The sequence below is a fragment of the Trichogramma pretiosum genome, unplaced genomic scaffold (genome assembly GCF_000599845.2).
Source record: "Trichogramma pretiosum strain Unisexual culture from Peru unplaced genomic scaffold, Tpre_2.0 scaffold29, whole genome shotgun sequence".
Taxonomy (NCBI): domain Eukaryota; kingdom Metazoa; phylum Arthropoda; class Insecta; order Hymenoptera; family Trichogrammatidae; genus Trichogramma; species Trichogramma pretiosum.
This window is the reverse complement of record NW_019641669.1, coordinates 1587638-1606114: the sequence shown is the minus strand read 5'-3', so window position 1 is coordinate 1606114 and position 18477 is coordinate 1587638. Positions and strand designations below refer to the sequence as shown.

Sequence of the window (18477 nt, the reverse complement as noted above, 5' to 3'; positions counted from 1 at the left end):
CTCGCGCCAGATCTATTAATATCGATTAGCCATCTACTTTCTTAGACAGTTTTGCCTCCTTAATCTTTTGCGCGCTGCTTCGTGATGGATGATTTCGAGCGAGCGAGAGAGAAGCGAGACGCTCCCACGTCCTGTGTCGCGTCGAGCTTTGGCGTCGATATTTTTTGAAGCAACTTCTTCCTTCGTCGCGAAGAAACTTGGCTGCAGAGGATTATCGCTCATTATCGTAGGATGTATGCAACTTTTATGTACAGCAGACTTTGTGTATGTATTAGCGATTGCCACGCGCGTTATCTGCACCTGTGTTCGAGCCTCTGCGCTCATTTTTCCCCCTCGTACAGCTAAAACATATTACATTTTGATCGACTTGTTATTGTTGAGTGCCATGTATAGTAATTGGAGCAATTAACTGACAATCTCGAATACATGTCCACTCGCGACTAAAATCTCATCTTTATTTATCGTCACATTCGCGACGTGTACGTAAATTCGAAAATAAAACAAAATATACTCCTTTTTGTTAATGTATATGTTTACGCTTGTGCTATTGTTATTCCGCTCCAGGTAAAAGTAAAACAATATTTACCGGATAGCTTTATAACGATATAACTGAAAATAGCGATGTTCATTTCTGCCCCGGCCGAAAAACATGTCCATAAAATATTTCGAAGCACGTGCGAAACGAGTTGTCTGTCCATTGTATTTTCGTTTTTGTTACGCAGCAGCATAGTAAAGTCAATGGCAGTGGCAGCTATCATGGAAAATTGCCCATTCGCTTCGTTGCGCGGGGAAAAGATTTTTTTTCGTGAGCCGAGCTTTCGTCGAATCAATCCATTCAGCAAAATTTGAAAAACTGCAGCGCGGCAGTAAGAACGCGCGAGCATTGAAACTAAATAGCTCAATAAAACGCGACTACTGAGCGACCACCACCACCACCACACTCGCATTCACGCACACAGACACGACGATGGTTATCGTTTGAAAGTCAGCGAGGATCGTCTTAATATTTGGTATCTCTCTCGCTGTCTTTTTAGCTCCCTCTCTTGCTCTTTTGAGCTCATGTTCCTGGGGAAAATTGTCAAGAAAGCTCGGGCAATATAAGCTCGTCGCTAGGCGCGCGGGCACAGAGTAAAAAGCTCGGCGAATGAAATTGAAATAAAAACGACGCAGCTCGCGACGAGACGTCGACGAGGTAAGGGGGTGTAGGAGGGGTCCCCGAGAGAATATTTGCATGTTATGAAAGGTGGACACAGTAGCCCGGGCAGAGATATGTCGGGTCCTCTCATCCGCTCTCGAGCGTGCGTTATATCCGTAAAAAAATTTCCTTGTATAGAGATTGCATATAGTGGTGCTTGCTGCTGCTGGCTCGAGAATAGTTCGCTGTGGTCCAGCTGCAAAAAATGCGACGTCCAGATGAGGAGGAAAAGAAAAAAGCTCCACCGCACGAGAGATATAACGCATATCTAGAATTGGGGAATTTTGTGGGCCAATTCCGTATACACACATACACACACATTATGAGCTCGGCAGAGATCTTCCCAGCCGCGTATACGTATTCCGGTTGATAAACGCGACTGTAAAGTCTTATCGCTTTTGCCGCGGCGCTTATGGGGCCGTACAGTATACATAAATGATAATATCTCGTTAGCGGTGAGTGATTCATTCCGGGGGGGCAGTTGTAGAGTGCAGCTCGAAGGATATAGCCTCCCACCCACACACACACACACGTATATAGCCAGCCGCATGTGCGCACATTTAATATGAAGTGCCTTGCGGCTATATATTCGTCTGATACCCGGAGTTATTAAATTTTGCGAAAGAAGAAGAAAAGAAGCGGTAGCGAAGCACGGCCATTCTAGAAATTCTTTTATATATAAACGTCGCAAGCTCCGCGTGCTGCTATATAGTCGCGTGGAAAACTATTAATATACGAGTAACCGACCAGCAGGCACTACTGGTCAAGCTGGAGCTAGGCATTTTTCTGATTTATAGCGTACGGATTCAACACTTGTCATATATACACATGCGTCCTTCCCGTCACACTAGCGGCTGCCGCTGCAGACTTGACGCACGTAATCGCCTGGATATCTCTTTTCTGTGGTTCGATAAATCAAGGTGTTGTATAGAGATGCGCGTCGTAGTGATGCACGAGGTGTCGACCTACCACGGCAGCCGTATTCGTTGTCATCGAATTGTCCTCGGTCCACATCTTCTATATAGTATAAAGGATTACATTATTAGTCACGTTTGAGCAGGTTTCAGGATCGTTTTTTTATTTCGTTGGTCTTTCTCTCTTTCTCTATTGAGCTTGCAAGCATGAGCCTGTATAGCCACAGCAGCTTATGGCAACAGCGTCAGCAGAAAGAGTAACAAAGGAAGCTTGGAGAGATCGGGGAGTGCAAAAAATAAATAATTCTCTTCACGGGAGAACGAAAAGCTATTAAAGCAACAAAAAATAAGGAGAAACAATTCGTAAAAGGATTTTCTCGTTGTTGTTCGTCGTTGTCGTCGTCGTCGTCGTCGACGCTTGTACGTCACGGTCTCGTGTGCACAACAGGTACACACTCACGTGCAGATCGAACGACTGCGAGGGGGTGCGTTAAACACACGACAACGGTCCAAGTGTAAGAAAGTAAGAGAGAGAGAGAGAGAAAAAGGGAGAGTGAAAAAATACTGCATATACATCATGCAAGAAAAGAAGAAGATGAGTTCATTGTCATTTCGGAAGGGGCGACGAGGAGGCCGATCGAACTTGACCCCTCGGGTTAATAAGCTGTATAATACATCGGCGTATACCGCTGTATAAGACGCGTGATACACATATTATAGCCCCGGTGTATTTTATTTTTTTATCTCCTTAACGCCTATAGGTGTTGTGTGTGACGTGCGCGCGTCAGACGTGATATACGTACCGAAAATGAACCCTCCGCCCGATACGGCTCGTACATATAGCCCGTGTTGTGTCTATACAACGCTTGAGTCTCGAGAGTTAATTTCACGTGTGGGCGCATTATAACTGCGGAATGCTCTCGGTGAATCGATTTCGCATTATCGGAAAAATACGTCTCGAGATAATGTCTTATATTCGCTTTCACTCGTGCGAAGCAACAGCGAGCCGCAAGGTGCCAACGAACTTACGTGCACACACACACACACACACACACACACACACACACACACACACACACACACGGTTGAACGCTTGTATATACCCTCGTCCCGAAGGGAGGAAAAATGATTCGAGATCGAGCAATGGCAGCAACGGTAGGACTAAAAAGCTCGACTACGGAGATCGGTGGCGCGGCCGAGCCATGCGCAGCAGTCGCACACGCGGCTCCCACTTTCTCGCTATATCCTCGCAGCATTGCAACTCTCTCGCGTATATAGAGGAGTCCTCCCTCGAGTTACGCTGCGCGTGCCAGTCGATCCTCCTCCGAGCGAGCGCGTATGTATACTCACTCGCACTCCGCTGCCGCCGTATACCGAGCCTATATCACGACTCGTTATTGCTTCGCTCGCGTCAGTATCGCTTTGGCGCCCCGACCGAGTGTCAGAGCTTACGCGCTCAAATTTTTTGCAGCTTGCAAGTTCACCCGGCGCCGATCAGTGTGCTTCTTTTCTCGTCTTCGCTCTCTGGGTCTCTCGCGTTCACGGTGTGCAGTGAGCACGAGCAAATTTTTCAACGTCGAAATTTGTGTGTCATCGATCGATCATCCATTGCAGCAGTCGATCGTCCGGCAATTCAATTACGGATTCGATACGCTTAGATCGACAGTGAGCGTCATGTGGTAAGTACTGTGCACACTTTGGTACTTTTTTGCGGTGAATCTCTATTGCCAGCACGCGCGCTGCACGTATGTAGAAATGCGCGACGAGCTGAAAGTAAAGCTAGAATTTGGATTTATTTGATATGCAATATCCTCTCCGGCCCGACAGTGCACGCAATTAACTCGTGGGGAAAAAAATAATTCCAACCACCTGCCCACCGATTATAGTTTTTTTTTTTCGTTTTCATCGATTTGCTTTTCAATGTGAGCGCGAGCCCGGGCATCCGATTCACTGAGCTTTGCTGTCTGTCTCTGTTTCCTTTTAAAAAAATAACGCTGAAAAATGTGAGGAAAAAGCTCGATTGTCACTCGTACTCATTGAGCCGCAATGAACGTTTACATTCCTACAGCTTCAACTGCGGCAGCAGCAGACACGCAGTACAACTATTTCTAATCAAAAGAATCCGTTGGTTTCAATTTACTGCAATTTTTTCCATCGCAATTTTGTTATAAAAAATACAAATCAACGTTGAACAACGTCAAAGAATCTCGCTAGAGCAATTGCACGTGCACACAGAGCTGAAAAGTCATTATTTATTTTTCTCTATCGTGTATATACATTGTAACAGTCGCGATTAAGGAAAACTCATTTCTTCGAAGCGTCGATTTGTCGAGAGTTGAAAACACTTCGCGCGCTAAACGTTCCCGCTTAGTAATACAAGATGAGAAAAATTGCCGACAGCTCGTCTCTCCCTCGTTAACATTCCAATCCTTTTGCTGACGCGAGCTTGACTTTATCCCTTCTCATATAAACTCATAGATAGATATATATATGGGTCAAAATAATACTTTTTTACAAAACCATGCGCACGTATGTCACCGATCTTGACGCGCTTTTGGTATGTTATAGTACATGGTAAAAAGGTCCCAAAAAAAAATTTTTAGACCCCCTCCCCCCTCCTACCCCCCACTTCCGGTATAAACGTCCATTTTCGATCTATATTTTTTCTGAGGACATGAAGCAAGTAAAAAATCTGAAAAAATTCATAAAAATACTTTTCCACAATCCAAACAACCTTGAATTTTTTCAGATTTTTTGAGTGCTTCAGGCCTTCAGATAAAATCATTGAAAATTTCAAAAATCGAGATACGGCGGTATGAGCCGATGTAGTACTCGGAAATTTTTTCAGTTATTTTTCGCATTAAAAAACATAACCTCAATTTTTTTCAGATTTTTTCAGATTACCTAACGCACCTTTTGAAGCCAAAAACCGATTTTTTTGACGAAAATAATTTTTTTAGGACAGTACGGAGCCTCGAAAAATCTGAAAAAAATTTTTTCTTGTTTTTTTCATCAAAATACGTAATCTCAAATTTTTTCAGATTTTTTAATTGAAGGCGATAGCTTCTAGGGCCGAAAAATGCTATTTTTAACAAAAAATGGTTCCTAGAACCCGATGGTTCCGGTGAAAAAATTTGAAAATATTTTTTTTGAATTCCTTGTCAAATTTTAATAAATTTTGACCGTTTCAAAAGTTCGATTGAAGCTTCCTAGCTCATTTTAGAGCAGGACAAAGATTAGTGCAAAATATCTGAAGACGTTTCTGAAGACATTAAGGAATGATAAAACTCGTTTGATGCTCTAAAATGAGCTAGGAAGCTTCAATCGAACTTTTGAAACGGTCAAAATTTATTAAAATTTGACAAGGAATTCAAAAAAAATATTTTCAAATTTTTTCACCGGAACCATCGGGTTCTAGGAACCATTTTTTGTTAAAAATAGCATTTTTCGGCCCTAGAAGCTATCGCCTTCAATTAAAAAATCTGAAAAAATTTGAGATTACGTATTTTGATGAAAAAAACAAGAAAAAATTTTTTTCAGATTTTTCGAGGCTCCGTACTGTCCTAAAAAAATTATTTTCGTCAAAAAAATCGGTTTTTGGCTTCAAAAGGTGCGTTAGGTAATCTGAAAAAATCTGAAAAAAATTGAGGTTATGTTTTTTAATGCGAAAAATAACTGAAAAAATTTCCGAGTACTACATCGGCTCATACCGCCGTATCTCGATTTTTGAAATTTTCAATAATTTTTTCTGAAGGCCTGAAGCACTCAAAAAATCTGAAAAAATTCAAGGTTGTTTGGATTGTGGAAAAGTATTTTTATGAATTTTTTCAGATTTTTTACTTGCTTCATGTCCTCAGAAAAAATATAGATCGAAAATGGACGTTTATACCGGAAGTGGGGGGTAGGAGGGGGGAGGGGGTCTAAAAATTTTTTTTTGTGACCTTTTTACCATGTACTATAACATACCAAAAGCGCGTCAAGATCGGTGACATACGTGCGCATGGTTTTGTAAAAAAGTATTATTTTGACCCATATATATACGATTATAAGCTCCGGCGCGAGAGCAAGTTTCCGTTCTTACTTTTCTTTTGCATAGTATACGTGCGTGGAAATCTAAAATTTCGCCGGAAACCAGCGTCGTGGTTCGAAGACCAAAAAAAAGAAGAAAAAAATAATACATCTTCAGAAGTTTCTGGCCCGAAAACGTGTCAACGATCCGTGCCGCGCGCCCACGATAAATCATCGTGTAAAAAAGCTCAAGCGCACGCGGGAGGTTTTTCGCAATAATAGTCCAATTCAATTTGCCAACAAAATAGGGAAATTGCGCGAGAAAAAGAGAAAGACAAAAAAAAGGAAAGGATACCTGTCGATAGTATATACGCAAAATGACTCATCGTAAAATCATGTTTAGAAAAAAAAGTAAAGATCGTCTCGACGCGTCGAGTCACCCCCCCCCCCCNCCCCCCCCCCCCCCCCCCCGGCCCCTTCCTCCGCTAACTGACTAAAGTATAAGGTCTGACAGACATAGACGAGCGGAATAATAAAAGCTTTGGACTCGAGGCTCGGTTCATATACATATAGTATATATACGTAATGGTGCGCGGGATTTAATCGAAAAGACGCGAAATTTAATCAAAGTTTTATGACGCGCAACATGTTGATTATGTGGTCGGATCACCCCTGGTTTATAGATTCACTGGAACTGAGCGAGAGAGAGAAATAATAGAGAGTAGGAGGAGAAAAAGTTGCCTCACTCTCCGGGAGAGAGGCTATCGGGCACGAAACCTATACGTGCGCAAATAGCTCGAGAGAGAAAGCCATATTTGTGAGTTTACCTTCGCATCAAAATATTTACTCTGGCCTATATGCCGCGAAATTTGATAATGTATCGAGAGCCGCGAGGTAGAGCCGTACGCGGCGTGGACGTCTATGTTTGAATAACTGCCCGAGATATAATTAAAGGAAGTTTGATATACTTTAAACGCGAGCCCAAAACCAAACCCTCGTGTGGTAATTTTAATAATACCAAGAGTGATTTATACGTATTACCAAGGCGAATCCGTTGCGTACGCCACCGAGTATTATTTGCCTTTTCAATTTTCGCCCAAAGCTCGAGTCGACGCAGCGCGAGCGCGTGTGTGTATCGCATTATATGGGCCGTATCACTTCAACCGTGGTATAATCGAAATACGAAATTAAATTCAATAAAATGAAAATGAAGTAACTGAGTACACTTACCAAATGTATTAAAAGATACAAAATTTGAGTTGGTCTAAATCAGCTCCTCGTAGATCTGAATCGAGGCTTATCTCAAAACTTAAATTATAAAGACTTATGAATGCGTCAATTATAGATTGTACGGAATACCCGGGCACGATCAAACTTGGACCTCAGAGCTTACTATATACGGACGTGCGCATCAAGAGGAGTTATTCTAAATATGCCAGATCTAATATGTTTACGATCATTAATCGGATTGTTTGAGGCTTGGATTGTGGACTATCATTCCTCATTTCTCGGAGCCACAATCTATCACAATTCGTCAAGGAAAAACTGAAGCCAAGTTTAAAATGAAAAATTTTAAACGTGTTCTGTAGGATTTCCAGTGAGTATTTTCTAAAAGCTACGTGAACAAAATACATTACAGACATTGATTTAGTTTTTTTTTCGAAAAATGTTTACTGGAAATTCTGGAAAGTGTATTTGAAAACTTTTATTTTAACAGAAGTATATCCTTATTTTTAATGACGCAAGACTTCGAAGCGATCTTCCGAAGCGCTCCTATTCTAAGCACGTTCAGAACTTTGTTTCATCATCATCATCATATGTTGCACTCTTGATTACTGTCTTCACCATTCAGTATGCATAATTTTTGATTTTATTCTCTTGCTTCACATCGTTCGCCTCTTATTGGAATTAAGAAGTATCTGAATTTGTTACATCTATTTCTATTGTTATTAAAAATTATCTGAATTCATTTATAATTTTATTCCCTTTGTTTGTTGGTTATTGTTTTTTATTACATCGTACTAGTCTACAATGAACACTTTTTTTTTACACCCAAAAACCTTAGCTACAATTTGAGTGTGAAATAAAGGATGTACTTACGTGGAGTTGCACACGTTGGCTGGTCGGTTGCACGCGTAGGTCGTATTAAGGCGATTGCCCTATAACTTCCATTTATAAACTATGAGTCTAATTTAAAGTCTCTAAAAAATAAGATGTGAAAGAATCTGTGATACAACAGCTCCTGAAATATAAATAAGAACTTTTGTACACATTATTTAACTTTTAAAAGGAAAACTATGAAACAAAAATATTTTTATTAATAATGAAAAATCTTTAGCGTGCAAACTGTTTTTAATCAAATTTTTTACACGAGTTAAAATAATACCGATGTAGTAAAACAAATATAGTTACAAGATAAGCGTACCGATATCGATTTTTCCGTCACAGCTCTATGAATTTTTGACGATGAAGCCTGGAACAAACTTGATTACAAATTTTGAGTTTTATGTTTCTCTCTATTGTAGGAAACTCCTCAAGTTCTCAGAACTTTTTGAAGTATTTTATTTCTCAAAATTTGAACAATATTCAAAAAAGCTAACTAAATATTCAATAGCATCCAGTTTAACTCGAAACTAAGCTATCCATTTTTGAAATAATGGGGGAAAAACCACGAATTTAGAAAAAAAACTCCAAACTTCTGAAAAAAAGTTTTCAAAAGTACCAAATATATATTAATAAAATGATATGACATTTAAATAACGAGTTATTTATAACAGCAGCAAAAAAATTATTTTGCGACAACCACAGAGAATCGGCCATATGTAATGCACACAATACTCGACGACTTTGATCGATGTAACGGAATAATTACGCGCTTACGAGCTCGAGTTATGTGTGTATGTGCGTCACACGTGGGCGAGGATATTATACGCTCCTATTATATGCTTTATAGCCCTTCGTGTAAAAAACTTCACTCAAACACACATCGACACACACACGTTGGCACGAGTGAATCGAAAAGCGCGCGAGCGGCAATTATTATTACGATGCGAAAATAAAGATTTCCAAGCTGCTGCTGCTGCTACTGCTGCTGCTGCTGCTACTGCTGCTGCTGCTGCTGCTGCTATCGTCTATAGGATTGCAGGCGTCGAACGAGTTTTATAATAGGTATATAGTATATATATGCATAACTACGCACTTGGGTGCGTGACTCTGATCCCCGATAAACCTTCTGTTCTCTTTCATATACACACAATACAAATCGGGAAATTCGAGCAATATCGTATTTGGCGTTTACGAGTACACATCTTCTTGAAACTGTTGCAGTCCTCTCTCTCTCTCTTTCTCGCTCCGAACTTTATATACTGCGTCGTGTACGTATTATGTATCCTCGATGCCATACAAACGAAATGCATCGTCGGATGCGATGCAATTTTTTTTCCGCGAATCCTATCTATACGCATCACCCGTTCATGCGTACCTTCTCGACTTCTCGAGCTTTAAAAAAAAGGGGCGAAGGCTGCAGAACGAAATATTCAAACTGAAATTTGCCGGAGTCATGTCAGGTTAGAAGGTTGGCGAAAATTACTCAAATAATTGGTAAAAGATTATCTTCTTGAGCCTTAGTACTTTACTCGTAATTTTCATTATGCGGAGGCTAAACTTTGGAATTTCCGGAAGTCAACCTCTGAAATTATAATTTTCTCCTTTGAAGCTCGAAATAAAAAGAGTTTCTTGATGAATTTTAAGAATTAAATTTTTTAAAAAGCTGCAACGAGGAATTCACTATTTGAATGCGTTGTTAACAAATAAGAATGCAAAAAAAAGAAATTTTAATAATCGGAAAATTTCGTTTTATTGTCCCGCGCATACACAACTAACAATTTGAAACGGCTATCACCCGCCCCACGCGCGTTTTTATTTTGTTTTGTTTTCTCTCTCTCTCTCTCTCTCTCTCTCTCTCTCTCTCTCTCTCTCTCGTCTTTTCATCCCTGAGTAGTAGCACAACATATATAGTATACGTAGCAAATACTTGCAGCACACAGCAGCGTGCCAATACTTGGCTGCAATAAAGAGAAAGAGGGAAAGAGAGAGAGACAGAGGAAGAGAGATAGAGCTAGAAAAGCTCACAAAGATTCTATATAATTAAGACGAAAGCATTGTGTACATGTATCAAATGCGCATGTATAAGAAAATAGAAGTTCGCGTCAAAGTGCTCCCCCAATCGCTTGAGTTATTTTTCACTCTTCCTAAAGCTCCATACTGTTGATGTATTGCCAATTGTTGTTGGATGTGTACTCGATTTGCTTCCTTTCTTTTCATTTATCTTTTTTTTTTAACCCGTTGAACTTTGTCACAATGAGAAATCACTGATTTCGCTTCACAGCTACAAGAATTTCTTTTCTCCGAGCTGATTTCTTCTTCTTCTCGAATAAGATTTAAATTAAAAGGACATGGATTCGAATGTTTCATTTAATTGAAAAACAAATGGTTGATAAAAAGACTTTTTGTAAAATTATTTACGAATTCTTGAACTCTCCTAAGTTTCGATGTCGTTATATTTATACGCAGGTGAAACGTAAAAAATTATTTCCTTTTCCTCTACATCGCACAAAATATCTGTGGTGGAAAGGCATAACGACTCAAGTCCATTTTTCGTGTTTTCGAGAAAAACGCGTTTTAAGTTGATTGTGCCAGCCTAACTAGACGCGGACGAGTTGAGGTCTGAACCTATGATGTTTTAAGCTACTATGAAGTAGCTTTTGACCTATGTACTTTTGAAATTGAAAGGCGCATCATAGCGATGATACGGAGCAAAAAATATGGACTTAAGTCGTTTTGCCTTTCCAAGCTTTGCACTTAAGTCCACTTTTGGCAGTCACACTTTTTTCAATATCGATTATTTCGCGCAGTTTGTTCGCACAACCTCATTTAATGATTTTACATTGATAAGATAGCTCATTTAACATTATACTGCCGTCAGATCTCAAATCTTGCAACGAAAAAAGGCCAAACTGAAAATCGCGAAAATGACCCCTCGCGTATTAAATGTACCAATTATATAGTGAAATTCACAACATTCGAAGAATGTGAGAGCTATTTATATGTTTGAATATCATTTTCTTTCATTTTCAAATCAAAGTAGACTCTCTATAAGATTTTGGAGCTTACAAAGGTGGACTTAAGTCGTTTTGCCTTTCCCCAGTTTTCACGAAATGGACTTAAGTCGTTATATGCACGATGCTGAAACTAACGATAGAAGCTATATTCGTCTATTCTGACCTTTGTACCTTAAAGTAGACACTAAATATAGGTGTTTTTCATCATAATATCGATTTCCAAAAAAATGGACTTAAGTCGTTATGTATATTCAAAAATTTTTCCCCGCGTAGATCATAAATATTTATATATGGTCAATTATAAAAAAAAATGTATATTTTCATGTCCCGGCTTATGTAGGCCGCTGGCAGTGGAATTAGACCTTCTAAGTTATCGGTTTTCATGTATTTTGTTTAAAACTTACTTTTTTATATTAAATTAACATTCCATTCAAGAAGTTGCATATGCTTAGCAAGGGGAAACTTTCATCGAATTTTTTGTTTATTTTAAAGAAAATATCATAGGTACAATAGCTTGGGTAAAATTAACATACTTTCCCTAACAACGATAAAATTATTTCTTTGGACACAGTATAATACAACCATAGACTTTTTTTCACTTTTGAATGATGCTTTGAATACATTAACAAACAAGTTGAAATGTAAGTTACACGCAGAAATCAGGAATACCGCAATTTCAAAAGGTCTGTAGCAATTGCAACTTGACTGAGTAAGCTGGGTCACTGAGATACGCATATTTTTGATTAATTGCCCACATATTAATGGTCGAATGATTATTGTATTGAGACAAAGCACATATCTCCAGGGCAGAAAAGCTGGACCGTTTCTGAGACTTTTTTCCTTTCTACAACCATTTATATACTATTTATATATGCGGTATGTCCCTGCACCAAACATCATACAGACGAGAAATCCCAATGATATCCAAATACTTCAATGTTAATTTAATGATAGCATTACAGAGAACGGGTATTCGCTCACACACGGCAGATGTGAGGTCAATGTGGGTATTTTCGCTCATGTCTCTATATTCGCTCAATAATTTAATATTAAAGATCTAATTTAACACAAAAATTTTTTTTTTAATTGATCGTATTGAGCTGAGCATGTTTGACATAAATTTATTATTTAAATACTGGTATTAAGTTTTGATTTCATGTAAAAATTGAATTCAAAGTTGAGCAAAAATAGGGGCTTAGCTGAGCGAAAATACCCACATTGACCTTATAACGAATGTTTTGCTCCATCTCTCTTCCCGAGCTCGCGCGCACGAGATGAGATACATCGCCTGCAAGGCAGTTATTTACCGTAATGCATGTAACGCGCTATAAGTCGCGGATCTCCAACAGATATGCAACGTATGTACGCGCTCTCATAATATATGCTTATAGCTGCGGAGCTTTTACGTGCGTTTTAATGAGTTTGTGATCTTGCGCATATATCTGGCAAAGTAAAATTCCTATTTGAAAAATTAGATTTTACCTTGCCTCGAGTTATCTCCTGCTTAGCATCGTCTTAATTATTCGTGCACTAAACTAATTCCTTGTACAGATTGGCTGATGAACTGGCGATGCTGCAACGAAACACGATCATACATTTCGAGCTCAAAGCAACGAAAGTAACAACCACAAGGTGGTGGACGGGGACGCAGCAGCAACATGGCTACATCGTCCTGGCAGCAGGTACTGCTGCGTAACAATTCGGAGCTTCTGCGCCGGCTGAACATCACCGAGGACGACATCGAGTACGTGAACAGCTTCGGCGACGACTGGTCGACTTCGTCGGCGGCGGTCTCGTGCAACTGCGGCTCCTGTCCCTGCGACGGCTTCATCCGCCGTCTGGCCTCGAGCTATCGCGGCTACCACGGTTACGTGGCCCTGGTCGTCTGCGGCTTCGGCACCCTGGCGAATCTCGTGAATCTCGCCGTGCTCACCAGGCGCGAACTACGCCTCGCCCCGGTCAATCGCATCCTCACGGGTCTGGCGGGCTGCGACGTGCTGGTCATGCTCGAGTACATCCCTTTCGCCGTCTACGAGTACATCATACTGCCGGAGCATCGACTCTTCCCCTATGGCTGGGCCGTCTTCGTCCTCTTTCACATGCACTTCAGCCAGCTGCTGCATACCATCAGCATCGCTCTCACCCTCACCTTGGCCGTTTGGAGATACATCGTTGTCAGGTATTTCACGCCGTCGATTCTCTTTCTGACACTTTTATCTACTACTATCTACTATCACGACGACAAAGATTTCCGCCCTGTCGCACAAGCCTAGCTAGCTTCCTGCGGAGAAAATGCACCGAATACTTCGTAGTCTTTGACGCGCGAATTCCTTTGATGTTTTCATCGAAGGATATAAGTACAAGATCTAGCGATGCTCAATATAAGATCGCTCGTGCTCGCAAAGACTAGCTTTGAGCGAACGACTTCGAGGTTCGAGGAATGCACGTGATATTTTGTTTGTTGTAAAGTCAGTGCTATTGCAGTGCGAATTTTTTTACCTTATAAATTGGAAAAATGTATGCACTTGTCATGCGAGTATGGTTATTGTTTCTTATCGTTTTTCGGAAATTTGACGTATGAATAAAATAATTTTTTTGAAAGATCCCGTTGCATAAAACAAATTGATATTTTTTCCAATGGGATTGAATGAAGATTAAATAAAATTGTTTATGCAAAACTTTTGAAAAAAAAAAAAATTGAAGCAGTTAAAATTTCAAAAAAAAGTAGGTGAGAAATTTTCCGATAACTGCCCTGGCATCTTAACATTAAAATTGCATCGCACTATCGCCTACCATAAATTTTGAAATCAATTATGTATTCTATACCCGCGCGCATCTTTGGAATGGCCATGTTAACAGGTTTCCGCAGTGCAGTCGACGCTGGTGTACACCGAGTCGTTGTCGAGTGGCCCTGCTGAGCAATTTCGTCGCGTCTGTTTTGGCCTGCGCGCCAAGCTACTTCGTTTTCGGTGTGAGTATTCTCATCAGCTCTCTCACAAACACTTATGCATACATAATTTTTCCTTTAAAAGCTCGCTTGCTCGTGTAAAAATTGAATTTTGATTTCTGATCACTTTGTTTGTCAAAGAGCGCATAAAATACTTTTTCAAAAACGAGAATTTATCGAGGTAGAGCCCTAGGTTTGACTTTTTTTGTACGTGGTCGCGTGGAGCAAAGAATTTTCTGTGGAAAAAAACAATTTTTTTTTATAAAAATTCTACGTATTCTATTAATCGAAAAACTGAATCGAAGTATTGGAAAATTTACTTTGTACTGGAAAAGAATGGCTTTCCGTGTACATATAAAAATTCTGATAATCACAACGGCAAATTTAGTTATCCGAAGTGCAATTCAAATTCAAAACCCGCTACGGTCACTAAATAAACTAAGAACTATATAAAGTTCACATAAAGCAATTCCCGAAAAATATTCACTCTCAACGTATGAAAATAATTCGTCACAAACTGTCGCAGACTACGCGCTAATTGTCGTAAGGCTCGCCGGCAAATTGTAATGACAGCAACACGAGCTCTGTCCACGCGCACACACTTGTACTTTTCAATTAAATAATATCACTCGTGAGTCGAGTTATGCTAGCACCTCAACCACCACCGAAAACTACTGGGCACCGCTGCACTTAGCATCGAGTTTCATAAGTGCTTGGAGCGCCACCGAACAACTTTCATGAAGTGATGGATGCACATGTGTGTGCGTACATATTATTATTGCAGATTAGGGAACAAAGACTCAACGAGGGTAATGGGCAAGAAGTGCTGTACCACGTGGACGCAAGCAGGATACCGCAGGGCCAGAGCTCGAGCGTCGACGGCCGAGGGCTGCTCTACAAGTTGAATTTTTGGCTTCTCGGGGTACTGGTAAAGCTGCTGCCTTGCCTCGTGCTCACCATCATCAGTATCATATTGATTCAGGCTCTGTACAAGTGAGTTATTTTATTACTTTTTATTATAACTGGATCACTTTTATTCTTTTAATTATAACTGGATCACATTGAAAATACATTTCGTTTAAATTATGATGATACATTAATAGAGCTTCAGTCCATGTTCTATTTATTTTTTTTTTATCAAACGAAACTCAATTAAAAGCCAATTAAAGTTGAACAAAAAATTTCACATTAATTTCGAGCTTTCTTAATCCTAATATGATTTTCATTGAATCTCGGTAATAATTCATCGAGTTCGAGCAATAGAGCAAAATTTTTCTGCAAAATTAAAATCATCGCAAAACATTCAATAAATTACACATAATATATTTTCATTAAATCAAGAAACGTACACACGGTGCGGACCCAATTCAGAAACGGAAAAAAGTAAGGGAAGAAAAACCAACTGCACACTTCATTGTCAACTTGATTAGGTGTGCGCCGAGAGTACACGAAATGAGAAAAGACTACCCGATTACGAGTCCTGCAGCAGAAATGTCGGCATGCCCGCGCGCTACTCGCAAAATGCGACGCATTTCCCTTGGACTCTCGTGTACCTAATTACATGAGATGTTTGCGGAATAGTTCCAAATGTACTTGTTCGCCGCAGAAAAGCAAGTTTACCCTGGAGCGCGCGTTTCATAAACTATACAATAGTTATAATTAGAATACTCGATGTATGAGTTCTCAACGGCGCCGCGAGCCAAAAATCCTTCCCACTTCGTTACGCTCGCTTATGCTTCTAGTATATTTGACTTTGAGATTGAATTGAGATTGAATTACAGAAAGATATACAAGTTGCAAAAATTATTATCGCCGAAAGCGTTAAACTTTTGTCCCTGTGTTATATCAAGTAGAGCCAAGGCCCGTCGCAGGCTCCTCTGTCCGGTATCGACGGCGGCTCTGCAACAGACGACGGGCGGCGGCCAAGCAGCAGCGGATTACCAGCAGCAACTGCAGCCCCAGCACTCGCCGGTGTTGGCCTCGTCGTCCAGCGGCAGTCGCTCGGAGCGCCGAGCCGATCGCACCACGCGCATGCTGCTGGCCGTCCTCCTGCTGTTCCTCATCACGGAGATCCCGCAGGGCGTGCTGGGTCTGCTGTCGGGCCTCATGGGCGACTGCTTCTTTCGCAGCTGCTACCACAGCATGGGCGAGTTCATGGACATACTCGCGCTGTTCAACGGCGCCGTCAACTTCATCCTGTACTGCCTGATGTCGAGGCAGTTTCGCCAAGCGTTCGGCCAGCTGTTCAGGTCGAGCCGGATCGTGGCCAAATGGCAGCCCGCCTGCACCCATCAAACCGAGCTGCAGAGCACCTACGTCTGATGTAGCGCCATAAAGTCGCGCCACGACGACCATCATCGTGAACCAGCAGCAGCGGCAATTCATTCAAAGTGTTACATCATATAAAGTGTGGACGAGCCTTATTGACAATTTGTATAAAATATATTTTCTATGAGTGCAACACGAAAAAAAAACTATAAACAAACACACGCCGTTTCTAATGTATATTTGTTGGAATTAAGCAAATCCAGTTACTGCGCGAGTGTATAAGTGTGTTTTATATAATGACTGTACTTTATGTGTATATAAGTAAGTTATTTAAACGAGCTCTACCCCCGTATTACATACGTGCGCACACAGTTCGCGTGTATTAAGCGCGTATACGTCGGCGATCCTGAATCATCCCCCACCCCTTTCTCTCTCTTCTCTGCTCTCACTATATCCAAAGCCAGTCCTATACTAATTACCCGTGCAACAAACTTCCTTATCCAACTTCCATCTCGTCGAAAAAAAATTCTTCCTTACCGTTTATTTAACTTTTCACCGGAAATTCGTTTGCGCGCATCTCTCGCGCTCGAGTTGTTTCAGCGTTTTATAACTGTCCTTTGCCTTTATAACTGCGTGTACGCTGGCTTCTCGTGTTTACGTTTGAAGACAAAAAATTCAACGGAAATAATGGTGGCTCGCGTGTTTATAAGCGCACACGGTATTTTAGGTCAAGGATCAAAAAAAGAAAGAAATCAACAACAAAAAAGATCGCTATGTAAATAGATATTTGTAATTAACATACGTTTTAATAATAAACATTGCATGTAATAAGCGTAAATATCTGTGTTTATCATTTTTTGCCGTCGATCATACAACACACAAAACGTTCATAATCATGAATAATATGTATAATAACAACTGCAAATGTATAATTCATCGGAGACACCCTGCGCATTGCAATTCGAATGTAGTTCTTTAATCGTGGAAACTCACGCGCGCGCGAGTTACGCGCTCAGCTATATTTTAAATCCTCTCGCAATAGCGATTTGACCAGCAGCGGAGAAAATTCAAAGTACGCATCATGACAGGGATGAATGAAAAAAAAAAGATGAACCAAAGGTATTTCGATTTCCCTAACTCGCACTCGTGTCCCCTGCTGCCGCCGCCACCGCTGCTGCTACTGCTGCTTTGATAGCTTTAATTAAACCACTCTGTGATTAACCCTTTAACGCCCGAAGTGACCATTTTTGGACAACATTTATAGCGATTAATTACACAGATTAAAAATTGTTTAAAAAACTTTTCAGACATGATTTCTCACGTAAAATTTAACGTACTTTTCGAATCCGGGGTTAGAATTAAAAAAAAATTATTCAATTAAAAGTTATAAACAATTTTGTAAAAAAAAACATGAAATTTCGAGAAAAAAATCTCGCGTAACTCAAATTTCAACACGGAAAAAAGGTTCGCTCGTGCATCTCACGCATATAAATTTGGTCAATGTCTTGTATACTTTATTGTAAAATAGTTATAATGACGAAATTCAAAATGGCGATTATAAATTCGGCTCTCGAAGACCTGTATGTCATAAAATGATTTCGCTAATTTTTAACTCGATAACCATAAACTTTACGAGAAAAAATTATAGAACAAAAAAGGTTTAGAAATGATCAAAAAACATGCCTGAATTTTTTCAGAATTTTCGGAGCGATTTTTGGATTTCTGGATAACACCATTTTTTCGATGGATTGGATTATGGGGCCTATTGGGATATTGGGATTTTATAAAAAAATCATTAAAATACTAAAAATCGAGTTGAATTTTTCTTACGAGTGTAGAAGGCGCGGGTAACAACGCACACCAGTCAGTGACATTTTTTTTCGAAAATACAGTTTCTTAAGATTGTTTCGTGATGATTTGGATAAAAAAGCTCGATGGGCCTATCGGGAATCAGAATTTGAAAATTAAAAATAGGATGCGATAAAACTCCGTAAAATGCATCTTTTTTTTGTACGAATTCAAGTT

At 40.1% G+C, this 18477-nt stretch overlaps 1 protein-coding gene across 1 annotated transcript; it reads left to right on the top strand.

Annotated features, from left to right (window-relative positions):
- The first annotated feature begins 3524 nt into the window (after positions 1-3524).
- On the top strand, positions 3525-17719 carry LOC106660066 (sex peptide receptor). The gene is made up of 5 exons (XM_014382897.1): positions 3525-3788; positions 12789-13416; positions 14097-14208; positions 14969-15177; positions 16038-17719. Exons 2-5 carry the CDS (start codon positions 12896-12898, stop codon positions 16504-16506), a joined length of 1311 nt encoding a protein of 436 aa, XP_014238383.1. The 5' UTR covers positions 3525-3788; positions 12789-12895; the 3' UTR covers positions 16507-17719.
- Positions 17720-18477: the final 758 nt, after the last annotated feature.